Source organism: Miscanthus floridulus, chromosome 6 (genome assembly GCF_019320115.1).
Source record: "Miscanthus floridulus cultivar M001 chromosome 6, ASM1932011v1, whole genome shotgun sequence".
NCBI lineage: Eukaryota > Viridiplantae > Streptophyta > Magnoliopsida > Poales > Poaceae > Miscanthus > Miscanthus floridulus.
In genome coordinates, this window is record NC_089585.1 from 16,567,499 (window position 1) to 16,585,636 (window position 18,138).

At 47.4% G+C, this 18,138-nt stretch overlaps 2 protein-coding genes and 2 pseudogenes across 2 annotated transcripts; 2 read left to right on the plus strand and 2 right to left on the minus strand.

The window, feature by feature from the left end:
- The first annotated feature begins 551 nt into the window (after positions 1-551).
- Positions 552-1,707, plus strand: LOC136460268 (carboxylesterase 15-like; annotated as a pseudogene).
- A 714-nt stretch (positions 1,708-2,421) lies between these two features.
- LOC136457746 (probable L-type lectin-domain containing receptor kinase S.5) lies at positions 2,422-4,585 on the minus strand. The gene has a single exon (XM_066457757.1). It carries the CDS (start codon positions 4,540-4,542, stop codon positions 2,422-2,424), a length of 2,121 nt encoding a protein of 706 aa, XP_066313854.1. The 5' UTR covers positions 4,543-4,585.
- Positions 4,586-5,337: 752 nt separating this feature from the next.
- On the minus strand, positions 5,338-6,312 carry LOC136457747 (uncharacterized; annotated as a pseudogene).
- Positions 6,313-12,314: 6,002 nt separating this feature from the next.
- Positions 12,315-12,779, plus strand: LOC136460270 (secreted RxLR effector protein 161-like). The gene has a single exon (XM_066460039.1). It carries the CDS (start codon positions 12,315-12,317, stop codon positions 12,777-12,779), a length of 465 nt encoding a protein of 154 aa, XP_066316136.1.
- Positions 12,780-18,138: the final 5,359 nt, after the last annotated feature.

Below are 18,138 nucleotides of genomic sequence, written 5' to 3' on the forward strand. Positions count from 1 at the left end.
ATAAATAAATTGTGATGGACCATGATGTTTTCTATGGTGCTTGTGATACATATAAACTGTTGATGTTAATAGTAAGGCTTAGAAGCAATTGGTTGTATGCAACTAATTAATCATTGCTTTATAATCTAAATAAATGGCTGCATGTATAGTTTTAGTTGAGCTGATAATTTTATGTTGATCTACATGAACATTGTTCCATAAGTCATCCTAAGCGTCAACAAGCATATCATCGGAGCTTAATTAGATAAAGTACTTACCATCTAACCTACGGGCCTCCGATTCAGAATTTGATATATTGGCAGTGGCTTCAAGTCACTCTCGTATCGTCACATCTCGTGTATTGCGTATCCGGATTAGTATTCGGATTTTTAAAGTATTTAATTTATTATATTGGGGCAAAACTCGTGTTGACTATTGAATTGGCTTAGATATTTCTCTCCCGGCCATGGCTGCCATATGAAACCTCGCAATCACATTTTCGACCTGGCACGTCCGGTGCGAGCGAGTGCGAGGTGTCTGTGTCAGCCTCTATTCAGTTGCATTCAGATCCAACGCTGAAACCGTGCATGGCGTGGCGTGTTGCCACTTTCAAGGCCAGTTTCTCGTCTCGCCGACGCCGTCGATCGATCGCTCACCATGTCCAGCGACGCCGCGCCGCACGTCGTCGAGGACATCTTCGGCGTCGTCCGTCTCCTCAGCGACGGCTCGGTTGTCCGTGGCGACGAATCCGTCCTCATGCCGGCAGGGCCGTTCCCTGACGTCCCCGGCGTTCAGTGGAAGGACGTCGCCTACGACGCGGCGCGCGGCCTCAAGGCCCGCGTGTACTGGTCGTCGTCGGCTCGCGGGAAGCTCCCCGTGCTCGTCTACTTCCACGGCGGCGGGTACTGCATCGGCGGCTACGACAAGCCCATGTTCCACTCCTGCTGCCAGCGCTTCGCTGCCGAGCTCCCCGCCGTGGTGCTCTCCGTCCAGTACCGCCTCGCGCCCGAGCACCGCCTGCCCGCGGCCATCGACGACGGCGTGACGTTCTTCTCCTGGCTGCGAAGGCAGGCCGCGGCGGGCGCCCAAGGCACCGAACCGTGGCTCCAGGAGTCGGCCGACTTGGCGCAGACGTTCGTGTCCGGCGTGTCGGCCGGGGCGAACCTCGCCCACCACGTCGTGGTTCAGATCTCCTCGGGGAAGCTCGCGGTCCACCCAGCGCGCATCGCCGGCTACGTGCTCTTGTCCGCGTTCTTTGGCAGCGCCAAGCGCACGGCGACGGAGACCGAGTCAGCGGACAACGTGTCCCTGACGGCCGTGTTCGATCAGATCTGGAGGTTGGTGCTGCCGGCGGGCGCCACCAGAGATCACCCGCTGGCCAACCCGTTCGCCCGGAACAGCCCCGGCCTGGAGCCGCTGCCGCTGCCACCGGCGCTCGTCGTGGTGCCAGGGCTTGACACGCTCCGGGACCACATGCGGCGCTACGCGGCGAGGTTGGAGGAGGTGGGAAAGGCTGTGGAGTTAGTCGAGTTTGCGGGGGAGCGCCATGGCTTCTCCGTAAGAGGGTGGAGCGAGGAGAACGAGGAGTTGGTCCGGATCTTGAAGCGGTTCGTCAAGGTGCCACGCGGAACTGAGGTGAAGCAGTGGCGCTTGGCCAGGAGTCTTCTTACACTGGGAATTGACAAGTTGTTCACAACAAGGCATAAGGGAAATTGTGTCACGGAGTAGGAATTTGGCATGGGTTTTAGCTCAAATTTGTCTACTTGAATCCGGTAAATCATTAGAGTAAATAGTCTTGAATCAATGGCTACTGTTTGATTTGATCACACGAGTCCCGTATGTTAGCTACTTCATCTTAGTGCATGTGTCCCCAAATCCAAACATAAATAGGATTATAGGGAATAGATGTGTATCCCAAAAATTAGGGATGGGTCTATTGGAGATGGAGCTCAAAAATTAGGGATGGGTTTCCATCCCTAGAAGTCCCTAAAGTGAACACATGCCCGCATTCCTACTAATGATCAGGCTAAAGTTAAAAAAAAAGAACCCTCAGGAATTTGTCTAACTGAATATGCAAATGAACGATGCTTGCAGAAAGGGATTGAAAAAAACAAACAAACACATGCAACAATGTTTACACGGCAGTGACCTCCGAATAACATAACAGTATGCTAGGAAGGTCCAGTCACAACTGTAATACCTCCTAGGACGCTCATTAAAAGCGTGTCGTGTGTATGCTTAAACTCTTCTTCTTAATTACAATGATACGTAAATCTTTTGCGTATTCGAGAAAAAAAAACTATCTGAAAACTAGACAAGTCATTGCACATACGGATACAACACACTTTCAATATTATTATGAAAGATCTGTACTAACTACTAGTATTATTTTAATTCCCTAGCCTAACAGCTGCACAAAACTACAAATACAGCCGACGTATCTCACCTTCCAGTGAATGATGAACAGCTCAACGAACAATAGGTTGTCTGCCCTCCCGTGAAAAGCAGACCGACATCCGGCAGCTCGATCTCCGGAGCCTCATCACCGCGAGGAGGCCAAACAAACGCGGGCTTGTGGATCGGCGGCTCAGGCGCCTTAGCTCCGCCGATCAGCACCTGCACCGCCGTCCTCATGGACGGCCTCTCTCTCGGGTTCGGATGGCAGCACGCCAATGCCAGCCTCACCGCGCGCTCCACCTGCGCCGGGTCAAGCTCGGCGCCATTGTTCAGCACTGTGCCGTCGGCAGCATGCATCGCTCTGCCCTCGCCGTAGAGCCTCCAGGTCCAGTCCACGATGGACATGGGCTGCTGCTGCTGCTGCTGCCGGTGCCGGCCACGCCTGCGGCTTGGCTCATCGCGTTCGTCGCCGTTGATGTTGCCGTACAGCACGGGGCTGCTCGGCCTCCTCCCGCTGATGACCTCCATGACGAAGACGCCGAACGCGTACACGTCCGTGGCGAGGGTCGCGCGGCCGGTAAAGAAGCTCTCCTGCGCCATGTAGGCGCGGGTGCCGGCCACCGCCTTCGTGGAGTGGTGCGTCACGCCGTCCCGCTCGATGACGCGGGCGAGGCCGAAGTCGCCCAACCGCGCGTTGTACTCCTCGTCCAGCATCACGTTGCTGGCCTTCACGTCCCGGTGGAGGATCCGTCTGCTGCTCCCGTGGTGCAGGTACTCCAGCGCGGACGCCACGCCGCAGATGATCTTGTGCCGCCGTTCCCAAGTAAGCTCCGGACTAGCGGCGGCGGTTGTCGCCGCTGTCGAGGCGGCGGCGCTTCGTTCGCCTGCGTACAGGTGCCTGTCCAGGCTGCCCATGGGATAGTACTCGTACACGAGGAGCAGCTCGCCCCTCTCGTGGCACCACCCGATGAGCTTCACGAGGCTGCGGTGCGAGAGCTTGCTGATCGTGTTCACCTCCGCCAGGAACTCCTGCTCCCCTCGGCTGGAGTTTCCGTTCGTCGACACCCGCTTCACGGCCACCTCTATGTTCATCGTCATCCTCTGAAGGTAGCCAAGGTAAACTGTGCCGAAACCGCCATGGCCAAGCTTACGAGCAGGACTGAAGTTGGCAGTTGCACTCCTGAGCTCCCTGAGCTTGAATCTGACCGGACCATGTGCGTCGATCATCTTCTCCAGGTTGCGGTAGGCTAGCCTTCGCAGTCCTGTCATCCTTCGCCATACGAAGAACACCAGAGACGATGACAGAGCAATCAGAAATAGGGCCAGTAAGGCAAGAACCAAAGTCAGCTTCCTCCTATGCCCCAATTTACTGTTGGAGTCGGCGCCAGGAGTACTAAAATTCCAAGACTTTATCTGATTCAGTACAGCGAAATCGCCGGTTGAAGCTGCAAAACTGAGAGTGAGGTTCTCCAACAAGAGATGCCGTGACAGATCAAGGGGCCAAAAATACTCGAAGGTGTGACCTTTCTGGACTGCTTGTATTCTCAACATTGCAGCAGTGCCATAGTACTCTATTCTAATCCACACATCAGACCCACTAGACAGAACGATGGAAAGATTACTGACTGGGTACCAGTAAGTTGAGTTGATGCTGTTGATGTCGATCCCGACATGGTTTCCATCGGGGTCGTCCTTGAAGCTCTTCCTCGTGTCAAACTCTACCGCGACAACCCGGTTCTTGGTTGCGCCATCCGTCTGGTTGTTGGTGATGCCGAGCCACTGCCCGCTGCTGTCGCTGGGAAGTGCCGGGCTATTTGTGAGTATGAAAGCCATACCTTCTCCAACAGTCCCGTTCTGTGGCTGGATGTTGAGCACGAACTCGGTGAAGAACGACGCAGGCGCTGTCATATTGCTGTTCCAAAGGTTGAGAGTCTCCCTTACGTAGGAGACCCTTCCTGATCGGCCGCTGATGTTTCCGGTGCTCAGGGTGATCTGCAGGGATCCATTTGCAATTCCTGAGCCTGGGCTGAAGCTGAAATCAGCCTGGTTGGCTGTGTCGAAGGTTGGGTAGCTGAATTCGAAGCAACTGCAGGTGAGGTTTCCTAGGATGACAAGAGCTGCAGAAACTCGCAGAAGAAAGCTCTTGAAGCTGGTCCTGGATGCCATGGCGGTTAGTGATTCTTGTGATCTCTCCTGTATTGGTATAATAGACGAGGAGTTGGATTATGTTTTTCTTTTCTAGAGAAGGAGGATTTATTCATAGGGACATGCCTGAATGCACAATAATTGGCAGAAACATGAAGAAATCATAGCCAATGCTAATGCTAATGCTAATGCCAATAATCAGGAAGCATGTGTGCATTGAAAGAAAGAAAGAAATGTTATTCATCAGCATTGTGAAGAAGTCATAATATGGGTTTGCTTGGCAGAACTTCACAAACACTGAGACTTTGACTAGGGAAACTTCTAATAAAGTATTGGCTGGTGCTAGAGATAAACTAAAGTACTATCCTATATTAATGTGAAGTTTATTAAGCATCTAGAATCATGACAAAGACACGCACAAAGTTTGACAATGGTAGATGTGAACTATAAGGATACGCTTTTTTCCCCTTTTTCCTCCTACAACTGCTCCCCACAGAAGATAACCCAAAGCCAAGTCAAAAGCTTCTGTGTTGTCCTAGGATTCAAATTTCTTGGCTTCGACTCTTTTTCTGCTCCAAAGTCCAGCCAGCTGATTTTATGGTGTCAACAGAATTTGGTGGTTAAATTGAGGAAATATTCAGAAATCACAACACAAATTTTGGCCGCAGTTGCAAGCACCTCCAATTAAGTATCTGTCAACTGAAAATTGAAATGTATACATAAGAAATCAACAGCCTACTAAAATTATTCAATCACTGCTAGAAAAAAGTAACACAAGATAAGGCCATATATCCATTTGCTTCATACCATGTGAAATGGTCATCAAAGCATGGAAGACTCCACTGGCAGTAGTTCTTGAGCATGAAAGGGGTTATAGCTGATTTGTCCTCTGTCCACTAGCTTTAACTTGTAACTACCATTCTGAGTAAACTACTGGTGGTGATCTAGACATGAGAAGCCCAATAGAAATGGGGCCATGCATGCATTATTAAGCAGCAGTTTCCTTCTTGCATCGAACTTTTTTCTTCTGGAGAAAGACATCGGTCAGGACTGTCTTAGACTTCAAGGAAGCAAGAAGTATCTCCAACACCTGCATTTGGATACAGAAATCACAATAAACACAACAGGCTTGAAAGTACCAAAACAACTTACAAGGAGAATAATAAATAAGTATGCAACCTCTTCCTTGCCAATCTTCACGATCCTTTCTTGCAGCGTGCTCAGATCCTTCACACCACTCTGTGCAAGCAAGGCAATGCTAGACACGCTAGATGCCGGAGTTATTGAGAGATCGTCCTTGACAGTGTACGTGGCAGTCCCAGCCACCAACCCATCGGCTTTGACATGTCTCATTGCAACATTCATTGAATTGGAACAACTAGGGCATATGGTGCCCTTTATAGCAGAAAAATAACCACATGCAGGTGCAGCAAGTCTTCCATAGCTGTCCGTTTTCCCCTGACATGTGAAAAAACTATCACTGGCATTTAGCGGTGCATCCAGAAGCTGCTGCAAAGGATGAAGCACACTGGGAGCGACGGCTGGGCTGACATAGCGTTACTTGCTCTTGCTTGAGATCACATACTTGGCGTCCAGTTCCTGCGGACTGTCAAGAACATTCCCAATGGTGCCAACCATTCGCTCCTTGGTAAGCAAACTGGTAATGGTGCTCACAGGGAGGCACAAGAGGGTGGAGAGGAACTCAACAACGTCATTGCCAGCCTCAGCAAAGCAGACTTTCTGAGCCTTGGTATCAATCAAGAGCTTCAACGATAATTCATTAGTAGCCATTATATCCTGTCCTTATGATAAGTCTTCCAATCTCTTGGTGGCTTATTGGTGTCTGCTACTGCCACCAGGGAAAGGAAGTTATACAGGCGTTCATAGTTAACTAGTGTTAGAGTTCGAATTTACCAGAACAGAGTAAAAAAATGCGTGTTTCAGTTTTGCAACAGAACAATTGATTTTAATGGAGGTGATAAGCAGAATGAGAAACATTATTATTGTGTCAACTTCTATCTATAAAGTAGAAACCAAGAGAAACTGATCGCACAACAAGAACATCGTCTTTGGTTACTAGCTGAGTACCAATTGATCTACATTTCCCTGATGGTCAATAGCCCAGTAATAAAACAGCATCACGGCCTTTAAAAAAAACAGAGCATCATCATGTTCAAATTTGTCAAACTGGTATAGGTATACAGATTCAGCTGTATTCAGAGGAGGCAGAAAATGGAAATAAAAACAAGGTACAAAAACTCTTCGTACCACTTGGGACTTGGGAGAGACAGAAATTAATGGGACAACCAAATTTAAATCACAACTAGCGGAAATCGTGCAAATCACTTTCGTTTGAGCACAAGAATCTTGTAAACCTATAATCCTATATTGTGACAGACAACCTAGGATCAGATTCCCCCAATGCCCAGATACTCAATTACAGTCAATTATAAATGATCCCCTGCACATTCTGCTTGTTCATGTCCATCGCAGAATAGAGCTTTGGGCCCCTGGCCCAAATCCAAACCCAACTCTAGCCCGACCACTAAACCCTAGGAATCCTAACCGGCCAAGGCAGCGCGTGAAGAGTGGGACAATCACCATCCAAACATAGAGAGGGAAATCAGCAACGACGACATTCGCACGGCAAGATGGGAACGGTCGAAATCGGACAGGGTACACCCATCTCGTGTAATAAAAACAATAAGAGGAGCAGAAAAAAAAATCAAAGGTAAGGAGTAGGCGGAGGAGGATTAGCGTGGTGAATAACGAGGGGAAGGCATTCACAGTGCTGCTGGCCTGCTGTTGATGGGTTTTGGCTTTTGGGTTCTATATACTACTGTACTATTTTGCCCCTTGCTGTTTCGTGTGCGGAAATGCGGATGGCCGGATGGGAAGGTTCATGAGCCTTTGGGCACTTGGGGCCTAGCAGTAAGCTTGGTAACTCGGCCTACGCAAGTTTAGCCCAGTAGAGAGTGGGGAGACATGTGTACGTCGAGCGCTGGCCCATGATCGTCGTCAACACGTGGCTTCTGGGCCTCCGAATTAAAGCCCAAGCCGGAATCGTACCGGTCGTGTGCATGTGCATGTAGAATTGCGACGGTTCGCGTCCGCCGTAGTGAGGACCGAGGAACGAGGACGGAGGCGAGACAGTTTGACGGTCGCGGCGAATTAAGCGTTTGGCTTCCGTCCTCGCACACACACTACCATCGATGCAGTGCAAGCAAATCCCTTCGTCTCCCAAGCAGAATATTAATAAATCTCCAGCGCATGAAGTTGTCTCGCGCTCTCATTGCTTTCGCCAAACTGCTTGCACCGCTGCCGCTCCTCCACCGCGTGGCGCGCGCGATTCCTGAGATGGCACCAAAACCTACAGCTACCGCCGCCGTTCTCACCATGAAGCTCCTGGTTGACACCAAGGCGCAGTGGGTCGTGTACGCCGAGGCCAGCAAGGAGGTGATCGATTTCCTCTTCTCCCTGCTCGCCCTCCCCCTCTCCGCGGTGATGAAGCTCCTCGCCACTGTTAGTGTAAGCATGATGTGTTCCCAGGTGGTAGACACGCTGTGGTGTAACCGGTTAGGGAGAAGCTGCAGCATAATTTGAACTACAGCGTTGGCGGGAATAGTTACTGGACAGGGTGGAGCGGGGTGACCGCGCCCACGACATGTGTCTGTGTCTGACAGTTTGTTTTAGCCAACATGTATCAGTGTGTAATTTGAATTTGCGTGTTGTAAGTGTGCTCATTAGCTACTGGTATAAGTAGCAGGGAGTTAGAAGTGTGAGTTAGAGCTTTGGAACACTTGTATCTGTGTTTGTATTCTGTTTAGTCGAAGGTGAAAAGGGGCACCGTCACCCTGGCGGTTACTGTGTGTGTTCATCTCATGTTCATCTGATTTCATCTCTGATCTAGCGTGATCTTGTGTCTAGGCTTAGCCACCGTGTGTACACGCTTGTGATTGACGATCTATTGCCAACATTTGGTATCAGAGCAGCAATCACTAAGCATTTGCACCGAGAGTTCATCCATGTCCTTGACGGTTGCTGATGGAGATCGTGGGAGCGGCGACGGTGGCGGGTACCGGCAGGTGTTCCCGACGCTGACGGCGACGAACTTCACCAGCTGGAGTATCCGGGTGTAGGCGATCATGGAGGAGCAGGGTTGGTGGGAGGTTGTGGAACCACCGGAGGGCAGTTCGACGAGAGCACTGACGGAGGCGGCGGCGGGGAAGGACAAGAAGGTGCGGGCGCACCTGTTCCAGTGCCTGACCGATGAGCTATTGATGCAAGTTGCCAAGAAGAAGACAGGGAACAAAGTTTGGGACTCGTTGAAGGCAAGGTTTGTGGGGGCAGAGCATGTCAGAGATGTGCGGCTGCAGACCTTGAAGGCAGAGTTTGATGCTCTCAGGATGAAGGAAGAAGAATCCATCGATGAGTTTGCCGGAAGATTGACGGCGATGTCAGTCAGATACAGCAATCTTGGAGGATCGTTGGAGGATTCAGCCATGGTGAAGAAGTTGCTTGACACTGTGCCCGGTCGATTCATCCAAATCATGGCCGGGATCGAGCAATTATGTGATTTGAAGACCTTGGCGTTTGATGAAGCCATTGGCCGGCTCAGAACATTTGAGGAGCGCACCAAGCGGGGAGTTGGTGGTGTGCGCTTTGAGAATGGGTAGGCTCTCCTCACTCAAGCAGAGTGGGAGGCGAGGCAGAAGAAGTCGGGTGGCAAGAGCTCTGGTGGTGGGAGATCATAGAGCAGTGGCGGCCGGGGAAGAGGCCGTGGTCATGGAGGCGGCCACAGTGGCCGCGGTGGGCGCGGTTATGCAGGGAGAGAAGGCACAGAGAAACGTGACAAGAGTCACATCAAGTGCTTCAAATGCCATGGCTATGGGCATTATGCTAATTGCTGTCCGGGACATAAGAAAGAAGAGGAGGTGCATCATGCAAGGGCAGAGATGGAGCCATCAGTGCTGTATGCGGAGTTGGAATTGTCTGATCCACTACAGTTCTCACCACAGAAGATTCAGAAGAAGCAGTGTCTGAGTGGTGGCCCAATGCAGCCGGAGCTTCACTTCACCGACAATGGAGAGCCCACTGGAGAGATCTGGTACCTCGACAACGGTGCTAGTAACCACATGACTGGAGACAGGAACAAGTTCAAGGAGATTGATTCATCATTCACTGGTAAGGTGCGTTTTGGTGATGGTTCTGCAGTTGAAATTCAGGGGATAGGGTCCATTGTGTTTCAGGGTAAAACTGGGGATCAGTGGGTGCTAAGAAATGTTTATTTCATACCAAAGCTTAGAGCAAATCTGATAAGTCTTGGGCAGTTAACTGAAATTGGTCATAGAGTTGTGATGGATGATGATGAGATTACTGTTTCTGAGAAAAATCCACCTAGGTTGATCATGTGTGTTTAGAGAACTGCAAATAGGCTGTATAAGATAGAGCTCAATGCTGTTGAACCTGCTTGTTTGTTGACAAGTTTGGGAGATCAGGGATGGTTGTGGCATGGGAGATTGGGGCATGTTAATTTTAATTCTCTGAAACAGCTAGCAGATAAGGAAATGGCAGGGGGTATTCCACTGATTCAGAAACCTGATCAAGTTTGTCAGTCCTGTTTGGTTGCAAAACAAACTAAGACACCTTTTCCTCATTCAACACATTGGAGGGCAGATGAGCCACTTGAGCTAGTTCATGTGGACTTGTGTGGTCCTATCACACCTTCCACACTAAGTGGGAACAAATACTTCATGTTGCTTGTTGATGACTGCACTAGGTGGTGTACTGTGTATATGCTGAAATCCAAGGATGAGGCAGTGTTAGCCTTTGAAAAGTTCAAAGCTCAAGTTGAGAATAACTATGGGAACAACATCAAGGTATTGAGATCTGATAGAGGAGGTGAGTTTCTGAATGGTGTGTTCCATGGAATTTGTGATGAGTCAGGCATCAGGAGGCAATTCACAGCTCCATATACACCTCAGCAGAATGGTGTAGTGGAGAGAAAGAATAGAACAGTTATGGAGATGACAAGGGCTTTGATGAAGAGCATGAAGGTACCTGGCAGGTTTTGGGCAGAGGCAGTGAGACATTCTGTCTACTTGCTGAATAGGTTACCAATAAAGGCTATGGGGTATAGGACACCATATGAGGCATGGAATGGCAAGAGACCACATCTAGGGCACTTGAGGATATTTGGGTGCAAGGGTCATGTCAGATCAGCAATGCCACACTTGAAGAAATTGGATGATAGGAGTGTGCCAATGGTATACTTTGGCATAGAGGAAGACAACAAGGCTCACAAGATGTTTAATCCTCAAACCAACAGAATTATGGTTAGCAGGGATGTAGTTTTTGAGGAGATAGTGATGTGGGACTGGGATGCTATAGATACTGAATGTTTTTTAGTTGAGATGGAGAGTGGACAGTGGTACTCTTAGAAAAATGCTGGTGTTGAGATTAGAGATAATGCAGGAGCTCATGATGATCATCCAGCTGATCAGAGTGTAGAAGACAGTGGTGGACAGCATTTAGTTGTAGGGGGAGGCATGGAGTCAGCAGATACTGAAGGCAATTCAGAATCTGTTCAAAATCCAACAATAGGGATGCAGACAGAGTCACCACAGTAGTCAGTTCAGAGTTTAGGCTAGGATCAGGAAATGATGGAGGCCATGGACAGTGATGATTGTGATGAAACACCAAAGAGGTTCAGAAGCATGAATGAAGTGTATCAACACTCTCATGTAGTAACTCTTGAACCAGAAGAAGATGATCTGGAATATGCAGGCTCAGATGAGCAGGGAGATGCAGTGGAGGTAGCTGCATTGCTCACAGTTATGGAGGAACCATCATGTTTCAGTGAAGCAGTTGATGATCCAAATTGGGTTCAGGCTATGGACAGTGAGATGCAATCAATCTACAAAAATGGAACATGGGAACTTGCCACTTTGCCACCTGGGCAGAAAACAATTGGGCTAAAATGGGTATTTAAGCTCAAGAAAAATGCAGATGGTGAAGTTGTGAAACATAAGGCTAGGCTGGTAGCAAAGGGCTATGTGCAGCAGCAAGATGTAGACTTTGATGAAGTGTTTGCTCTAGTTGCAAGATTAGATACTATCAGAATAATTCTAGCATTGGCAGCAAATAGAGGATGGCAAGTTCATCACCTTGATGTGAAAATAGCATTTCTAAATGGAGAATTGGAAGAGGAAGTGTATGTTGCACAGCCTTAAGGTTATGTTGAGAAAGGCAAGGAGAAAATGGTTCTCAAATTGAGCAAGGCATTGTATGGGCTCAGACAGGCTCCAAGAGCCTAGAATGTTAAGCTTGACAAGTCATTGAAGATGCTGGGTTTCAGTAAATGTGCTAGTGAACCTGCTGTTTACAAAAGGGGAATTGGGAAGAATGCAGTGATACTTGGTGTATATGTCGATGATCTAATTGTGACTGGTGAAGATGTTTCAGAGATAGACAAATTCAAGAAGCAGATGACCTCACAGTTTGAGATGAGTGACTTGGGTTTATTGTCATTTTATCTTGGGATTGAGGTGGAGCAACTTGAGGATCACATCACAATTAGACAGAGCAGCTATGCAAAGAAGATTTTGTCATAGTTTGGGATGGCAGATTGCAACCCAACCAAAGTCCCAATGGATCCTGGAGTCAAACTTGATGCAGATAAGTAGGGTGAGAGAGTGGATGCTACTGAATACAGGAGAATTGTTGGTTGTTTGAGGTACTTGCTGCACACAAGACCTGACCTCTCTTACTCTGTTGGCATAGCTAGTAGGTTCATGGAAAAGCCAACTGTGAAGCATAGAAATGCAGTCAAGCAGATAATGAGGTATCTCAAAGGTACCTTGGAGTTTGGGTTGGTGTATACTCAGACCAAGTCAGAAGAAGTACTGGTGGGGTACTCTGATAGTGATGTGGGAGGAGATCTGGTTGGAAGAAGAAGCACTAGAGGCATGTCATTCTATCTGAATGAGGGTCTAGTTACTTGGAATTCCCACAAAGAAAAGACAGTAGCTTTGTCATCGTGTGAGGCTGAATTCATGGCAGCAACAGAGGCAGCAAAGCAAGCTTTATGGCTGAGAACACTGCTGGGAGAGTTGACTGCAAAGAAGCCAATGAAGGTGACATTGTTAGTGGATAACAATTCTGCTATTGCCTTGATGAAGAACCCAGTTTTTCATGGCTGTAGCAAGCACATTGATATTAAGTATCATTTCATTCGTGAATGTGTTGAGCGTGGATAGATCTTGGTGAAGAAGGTCCGTACCAAGTGAACAGAAAGCAGATGCCCTGACCAAGCCATTGGCTGTAGTGAAGCTAGCAGTGATGAGGCATTTGTTGGGAGTTCGTGAACTGAGTCCACATCAAGCTTAAGGGGGAGAATCTTAGTGTAAGCATGATGTGTTCCCAGGTGGTAGACACACTGTGGTGTAACCGGTTAGGGAGAAGCTGCAGCATAATTTGAACTACGGCGTTGGCGGGAATAGTTACTAGACAGGGTAGAGCGGGGTGACCGTGCCCACGACATGTGTCTGTGTCTGACAGTTTGTTTTAGCCAACATGTATCAGTGTGTAATTTGAATTTGCGTGTTGTAAGTGTGCTCATTAGCTACTAGTATAAGTAGTAGGGAGTTAGAAGTGTGAGTTAGAGCTTTGGAACACTTGTATCTGTGTTTGTATTCTATTTAGTCGAAGGTGAAAAGGGGCACCGTCACCCTGGCGGTTACTGTGTGTGTTCATCTCATGTTCATCCGATTTCATCTCTGATCTAGCGTGATCTTGTGTCTAGGCTTAGCCACCGTGTGTACACGCTTGTGATTGACGATCTATTGCCAACAGCCACGAGCACTAGGGCCGGCTCGGTCTCACCGCTCGACCAGCAACTCACTGCGGATGGCCAAGCGCCCGACGGCGACGGGAGCCATGGTCGGCTCGGTTGGTAACCTGTACCGAAGCATGGAGAGCCTGGACGCCGGTGGCCACGTCTGCTGCTACGATGCCGCCAAGGACGCGTTGCTGAAGCCCTCCACCATCCCCTAGCTCATCGCCGCCACGCCCACGGCGGCGGTTCCGGCGGAGGCATCGCCAAAGCTAGACGGCGGCTAGCTGTTCAGGTGCAAGGGCTGTAGCTACTCCTCGAGGTGCTATGACTATGCCACCAGGGTTAGCGGCACGTTGTGCCCCATGTGCAAACGCAAGATTACCATAGAGGTGCAGCTCGTGGAGCCCGATGGCAGCACAGTGGCTGCGGCAGCGGCGAACATGAGAAGCGGAAGCAGCAGCGGGTACATGCGGGATACAGTGACGTACACCGTGATGGACGACCTCTCCATGGCGCCCATCTCCACCATCACCACTGTCACCACCCTCGTCTCCCTCAGCATCACCGACATCAGCGAGCTGCAGGCCAAGGACGTGGAGATCGGTCACAAAGAGGTTATTTCTCATACTATATCTTAGATCGTCTTTAGGCACATTTGATTTCACCGAGATTCATTAGTGTGTTCTTTACATTCTGACGACGGTTTCATGATGATCCATATGCCTAGGGTTTGGCATTGCTGAAGGCGTCACTACAGTCCCAGACGGTGCTCACCGATGTCTTCCTAGGCTCTAATTCAAAACAGAGTGCTGTTAGGATCGATGTGTACCTCTCTATGTGTAACCGTAGATGCGGTGAAGGCTCCTCGCCTTCTCAGTAGATGCACCGCAGCGGGTAGATGCCGATGCCATCGGTGTAGTAGGCGTCCATCGCCATGGAGACGATCACCAGTGGCCCGGTGTAGACCCAGTGGCGCTGTGGTGACCTGTAGTGGTACGGTAGTGATCCTGCAGGGGCGATGACGGTGGTGGGGCACATCCCGTCGCTGGTAGCACTTCTTTAGGATCGGTTTAGGGTTTTCTCTATATGTGGGTGTGGCGGCTTCGGTCAACCTCGTTACTCGAGCCCAGTTCCCCACTCCTCTATATATATGTGCTGTGCGACAGGGGCCCACCAACCAGTTAGGGTTGGGCTCCCCCGATCAGGGAGCAGAGGTAAGGGCCCAATAGGTCGTTGGGCCTATTGGTGGAGATCAACTAACATTCTCCCCCTTGATCTCATTCTATCTTTCACTTTCATATCATTTACTTTTGTTCATTCCATTACAGATTAGCTCATAGAGCATGTCTCATTGTCATGATCCATTGCCGATAGACTTAATAGCTACAACTCACTACTCTGTTCTAAAATAGATACTTATCTTTGGGCCTTCTTTTGTCCAGGAATTTTATAGGCTTTCCCTTAAACCCATGCTAGCTACATGTTCTCTGAACACCATGTCCTCTGAACATGTTGGGTGGTAAGCCTTTTATAAACGGATCCACGAGCATCTTTTCTATACTTATATGCTCAAGACTCATGACTTGATCCTGGACTTTATCTTTCACAACATAATACTCTATGTCAATGTGTTTGGCAGCACCACTTGACTTATGTTGTGAGCATACTGTACTGCCAGATTATAATCGCAGTATAACTTTAAGTGGTCTATAGATGTCGTCAACCACCTTCAAACCGGGTATGAACTTCTTTAGTCAGTTCACCTGCCCGTTGCCTCATAATACGCTACAAACTATCATACATTGTGGACGATGTAGTGATAGTTTGCTTTGAGCTTTTCCATGAAATAGCTCCCCTTTGCGAGATGATAGAAAATCCACGTCTAGATATGCATTCACTCTCGCATAATCAGAATCTGAATATCCCACCATGTGGAGTGAATCAGATCTTCTATATGTCATCATGAGGCCTTTTGTTCCTTGCAAATAATGCAAGACTTTCTTTACTAATTTTAGTGTTCTATTCTAGAATTACTCTGGAATCTGCCAAGTAAAACCCGATAACAAATGCCAAGTCAGGGCGCGTACATACGTGAGCATATTGCAAGCTTTCGACAGCTGAAGCATATGGAACCACTTTCACTTTATCGATTGAGCTCATATTAGTTACTGGGGCATTTAAAATCTCCATATCTGTCGCCCTTGACTATAGGAGCAGGTGAGGGACTATATTTGTGCATACTGAATTTCTTTAAGATCTTTTCCATGTATGCCTTTTGTGACAGTCATTATACCCTTTTTCTTCTATCTCGGTGAATCTCGATCCCTAGAACGAACGAGGCTTCGTCAAGATCTTTCATATCAAGTTTTGAGGACAAAACTTCTTTGTCTCCTATAGTAGACTAACATCACTACTAGCAAGTAAGATATCATCTACATATATGACAAGGAAGATAAACTTCCCATTCTTAAACTTTGCATAGACACAATTGTCCTCTACATTCTCTTTTAAAACCCAAAAATCTTTATTGACTGATCAAACTTCAAGTACCACTGTCTTGAAGCTTGCTTTAATCTATAAATGGATTTCTTTAGGCGGCATCCCATTCGTTCTTTTCCTTCCATGACAAAACCTTTTGGTTGTGCCATGTAAACATTTTCCTCCAAGTCTCCGTTGAGAAATGCCGTCTTTACATCCATCTGATGTAATTCTCAATCGTAATGTGCCACTAATGTCATTATGATTCTGAAGGAAACTTTACATGAGACTGGAGAAAAGGTCTCATTGTAATCAATCCCTTCTCTTTGCATAAAGCCTTTTGCCACAAGTCACACTTTATATGTTTCTATATTCCCTTGAGAGTCAAGTTTTGTTCTGTAGACCCATTTACAGCCACTTTGATGAATGATCACTTCTCATGGCTTCTTCAAATGAGGTGGGATCATCCTCCATTTGAAATTCCTTAGTGTTATACACCTCATAATCAGCAGAAATAGCTGATTTTCTAACTCTTTGAGACCTTCTAGGAGCCTCCACATTTGGCACACCTACTGTTTGAGGCTATTGTTGCTCCCCCTCATGTGTGGCAATAGGTTCTATAGGATCCTGAAGAACATGTTTCTCATTTTCATTCATTGTTGCCATAGGTGGAATAACAACAGGTGCTGATATCATAGTATCTTGCACTGTCGGTGCAGCGACAGCATGTAGTGAGAAAATTAGCTCATGAATCATTGGAGTGGGCGCATACACCCGCTTCACTTCAATGTCAATTTCTTGAGCTACCATGCTCCCCCTCATCTTTTCATCCTCTAGGAAAACGTGTCTTGTTTCCACAAACTTTGTGTGTCTCTTTGGATAGTAGAAACGAAAACATTTTGACTTTTCTATGTAGCCAAACAAATGACAACTTACTGTTTTAGGATATAACTTTCCAATGTTTAGGTTAAACACTTTAGCCTTAGCAGGGCTCCCCACATTCACAGAAGTGGTTTAGCGAGGGTACTCCTTCTGTCCACAACTCATACGGTGTTTTGGGCGCCGACTTTCTTGATACTCTATTGAGAATATGAGTGGCAGTTTTAACGCCTCCATTCATAGGCTCAACTGTAAGGTAGAGTAACTTATCATACTGCCCACCATATCCATTAGGGTACGATTGATTCTTTTAGCTACTCTATTCTGCTGAGGTTTGCCCGGTGTAGAATACTGGGCTACTATGCCATTCTTTTAGGGTATGCCGACCGTAGTACTCCCCCATGGTCAGACCTAACTATCTTAATCTTTAATATCTTAAATTTATCCAATACATCTTTTCTTTCTTTGATTGGATAAATATGGCCATAATGGGAGTAATCATCTGTGAATGTTATGAACGAATCATTACCATCCACACTCTTTACAGGAAACTGACCACAGATGTCTGTGTGAATAATCTGTAAAATTCCTGCGCTTCACTTTCCTTTTTATGCATTCTTTGTATTGTTCTAAATCTGAGAGCTCTAATGGAGGAAGAATATCATTCTTAACTTATCTTTCTATTCTCCCCCTCAAAATATAGCCTAAACGATAGTGCCATAATTTTGACGACGCATCATGAGCTCTCTTATGCCACCATTTCTAGATTAACACTCTGTCACCAGCTGCTTCATTAGCTGAGTGGCATATATCTTTGAAGAGCCAGTGAACTAACTCTTTATATGTCTTTGAAGAGCCAGTGAGCTGACTCTTTATTCTATCGAGGTACTCGGTGACCGTGTCACATTCTGGGATTGAGCCCACAATTTTAGGTTCAATCATGTTCTTTATCACAGCCAAACATTTCTTGTTGACAGTGACCTACTTTCTATGCCCAAAAGTCATAGGACATCTTTTGGGATTCAAAATCCCTTTCTTTAGTTGCCCAAGTGGCATCATTCTCTTTTGTCTCCCTCACCGGTGCCACAAACTCAGTGGAACACGGTGAGGTGACTACCCAGTCCACCTTAGACAAGATGAAAAACAGGTCAAAACTTTTCTTAACATAAAATAACACCATTTGAATGCCTTGATTCCAACGTTGGTCAAAATCAAAACATACAGTTATTCTTATACACTAATTCTACATCACCGTTGGACAGAAATAGAATTAATGCATAAATCATTAACTTTGACAACTGTTCTTACATACTAATTCTACATCACCGTTGGGCAGAAGTAGAATTAATGCATAAATCATTAAAATTTACAACTCTTCTTATACACTAATTCTACATCACCGTTAGACAGAAGTAGAATTAATG

Bases quoted from the DNA above. Each gene is read 5' to 3' on its own strand.
- LOC136460270 (XM_066460039.1), top strand. From the start codon at position 12,315: ATGGAAAAGCCAACTGTGAAGCATAGAAATGCAGTCAAGCAGATAATG.
- LOC136457746 (XM_066457757.1), bottom strand. From the start codon at position 4,542: ATGGCATCCAGGACCAGCTTCAAGAGCTTTCTTCTGCGAGTTTCTGCA.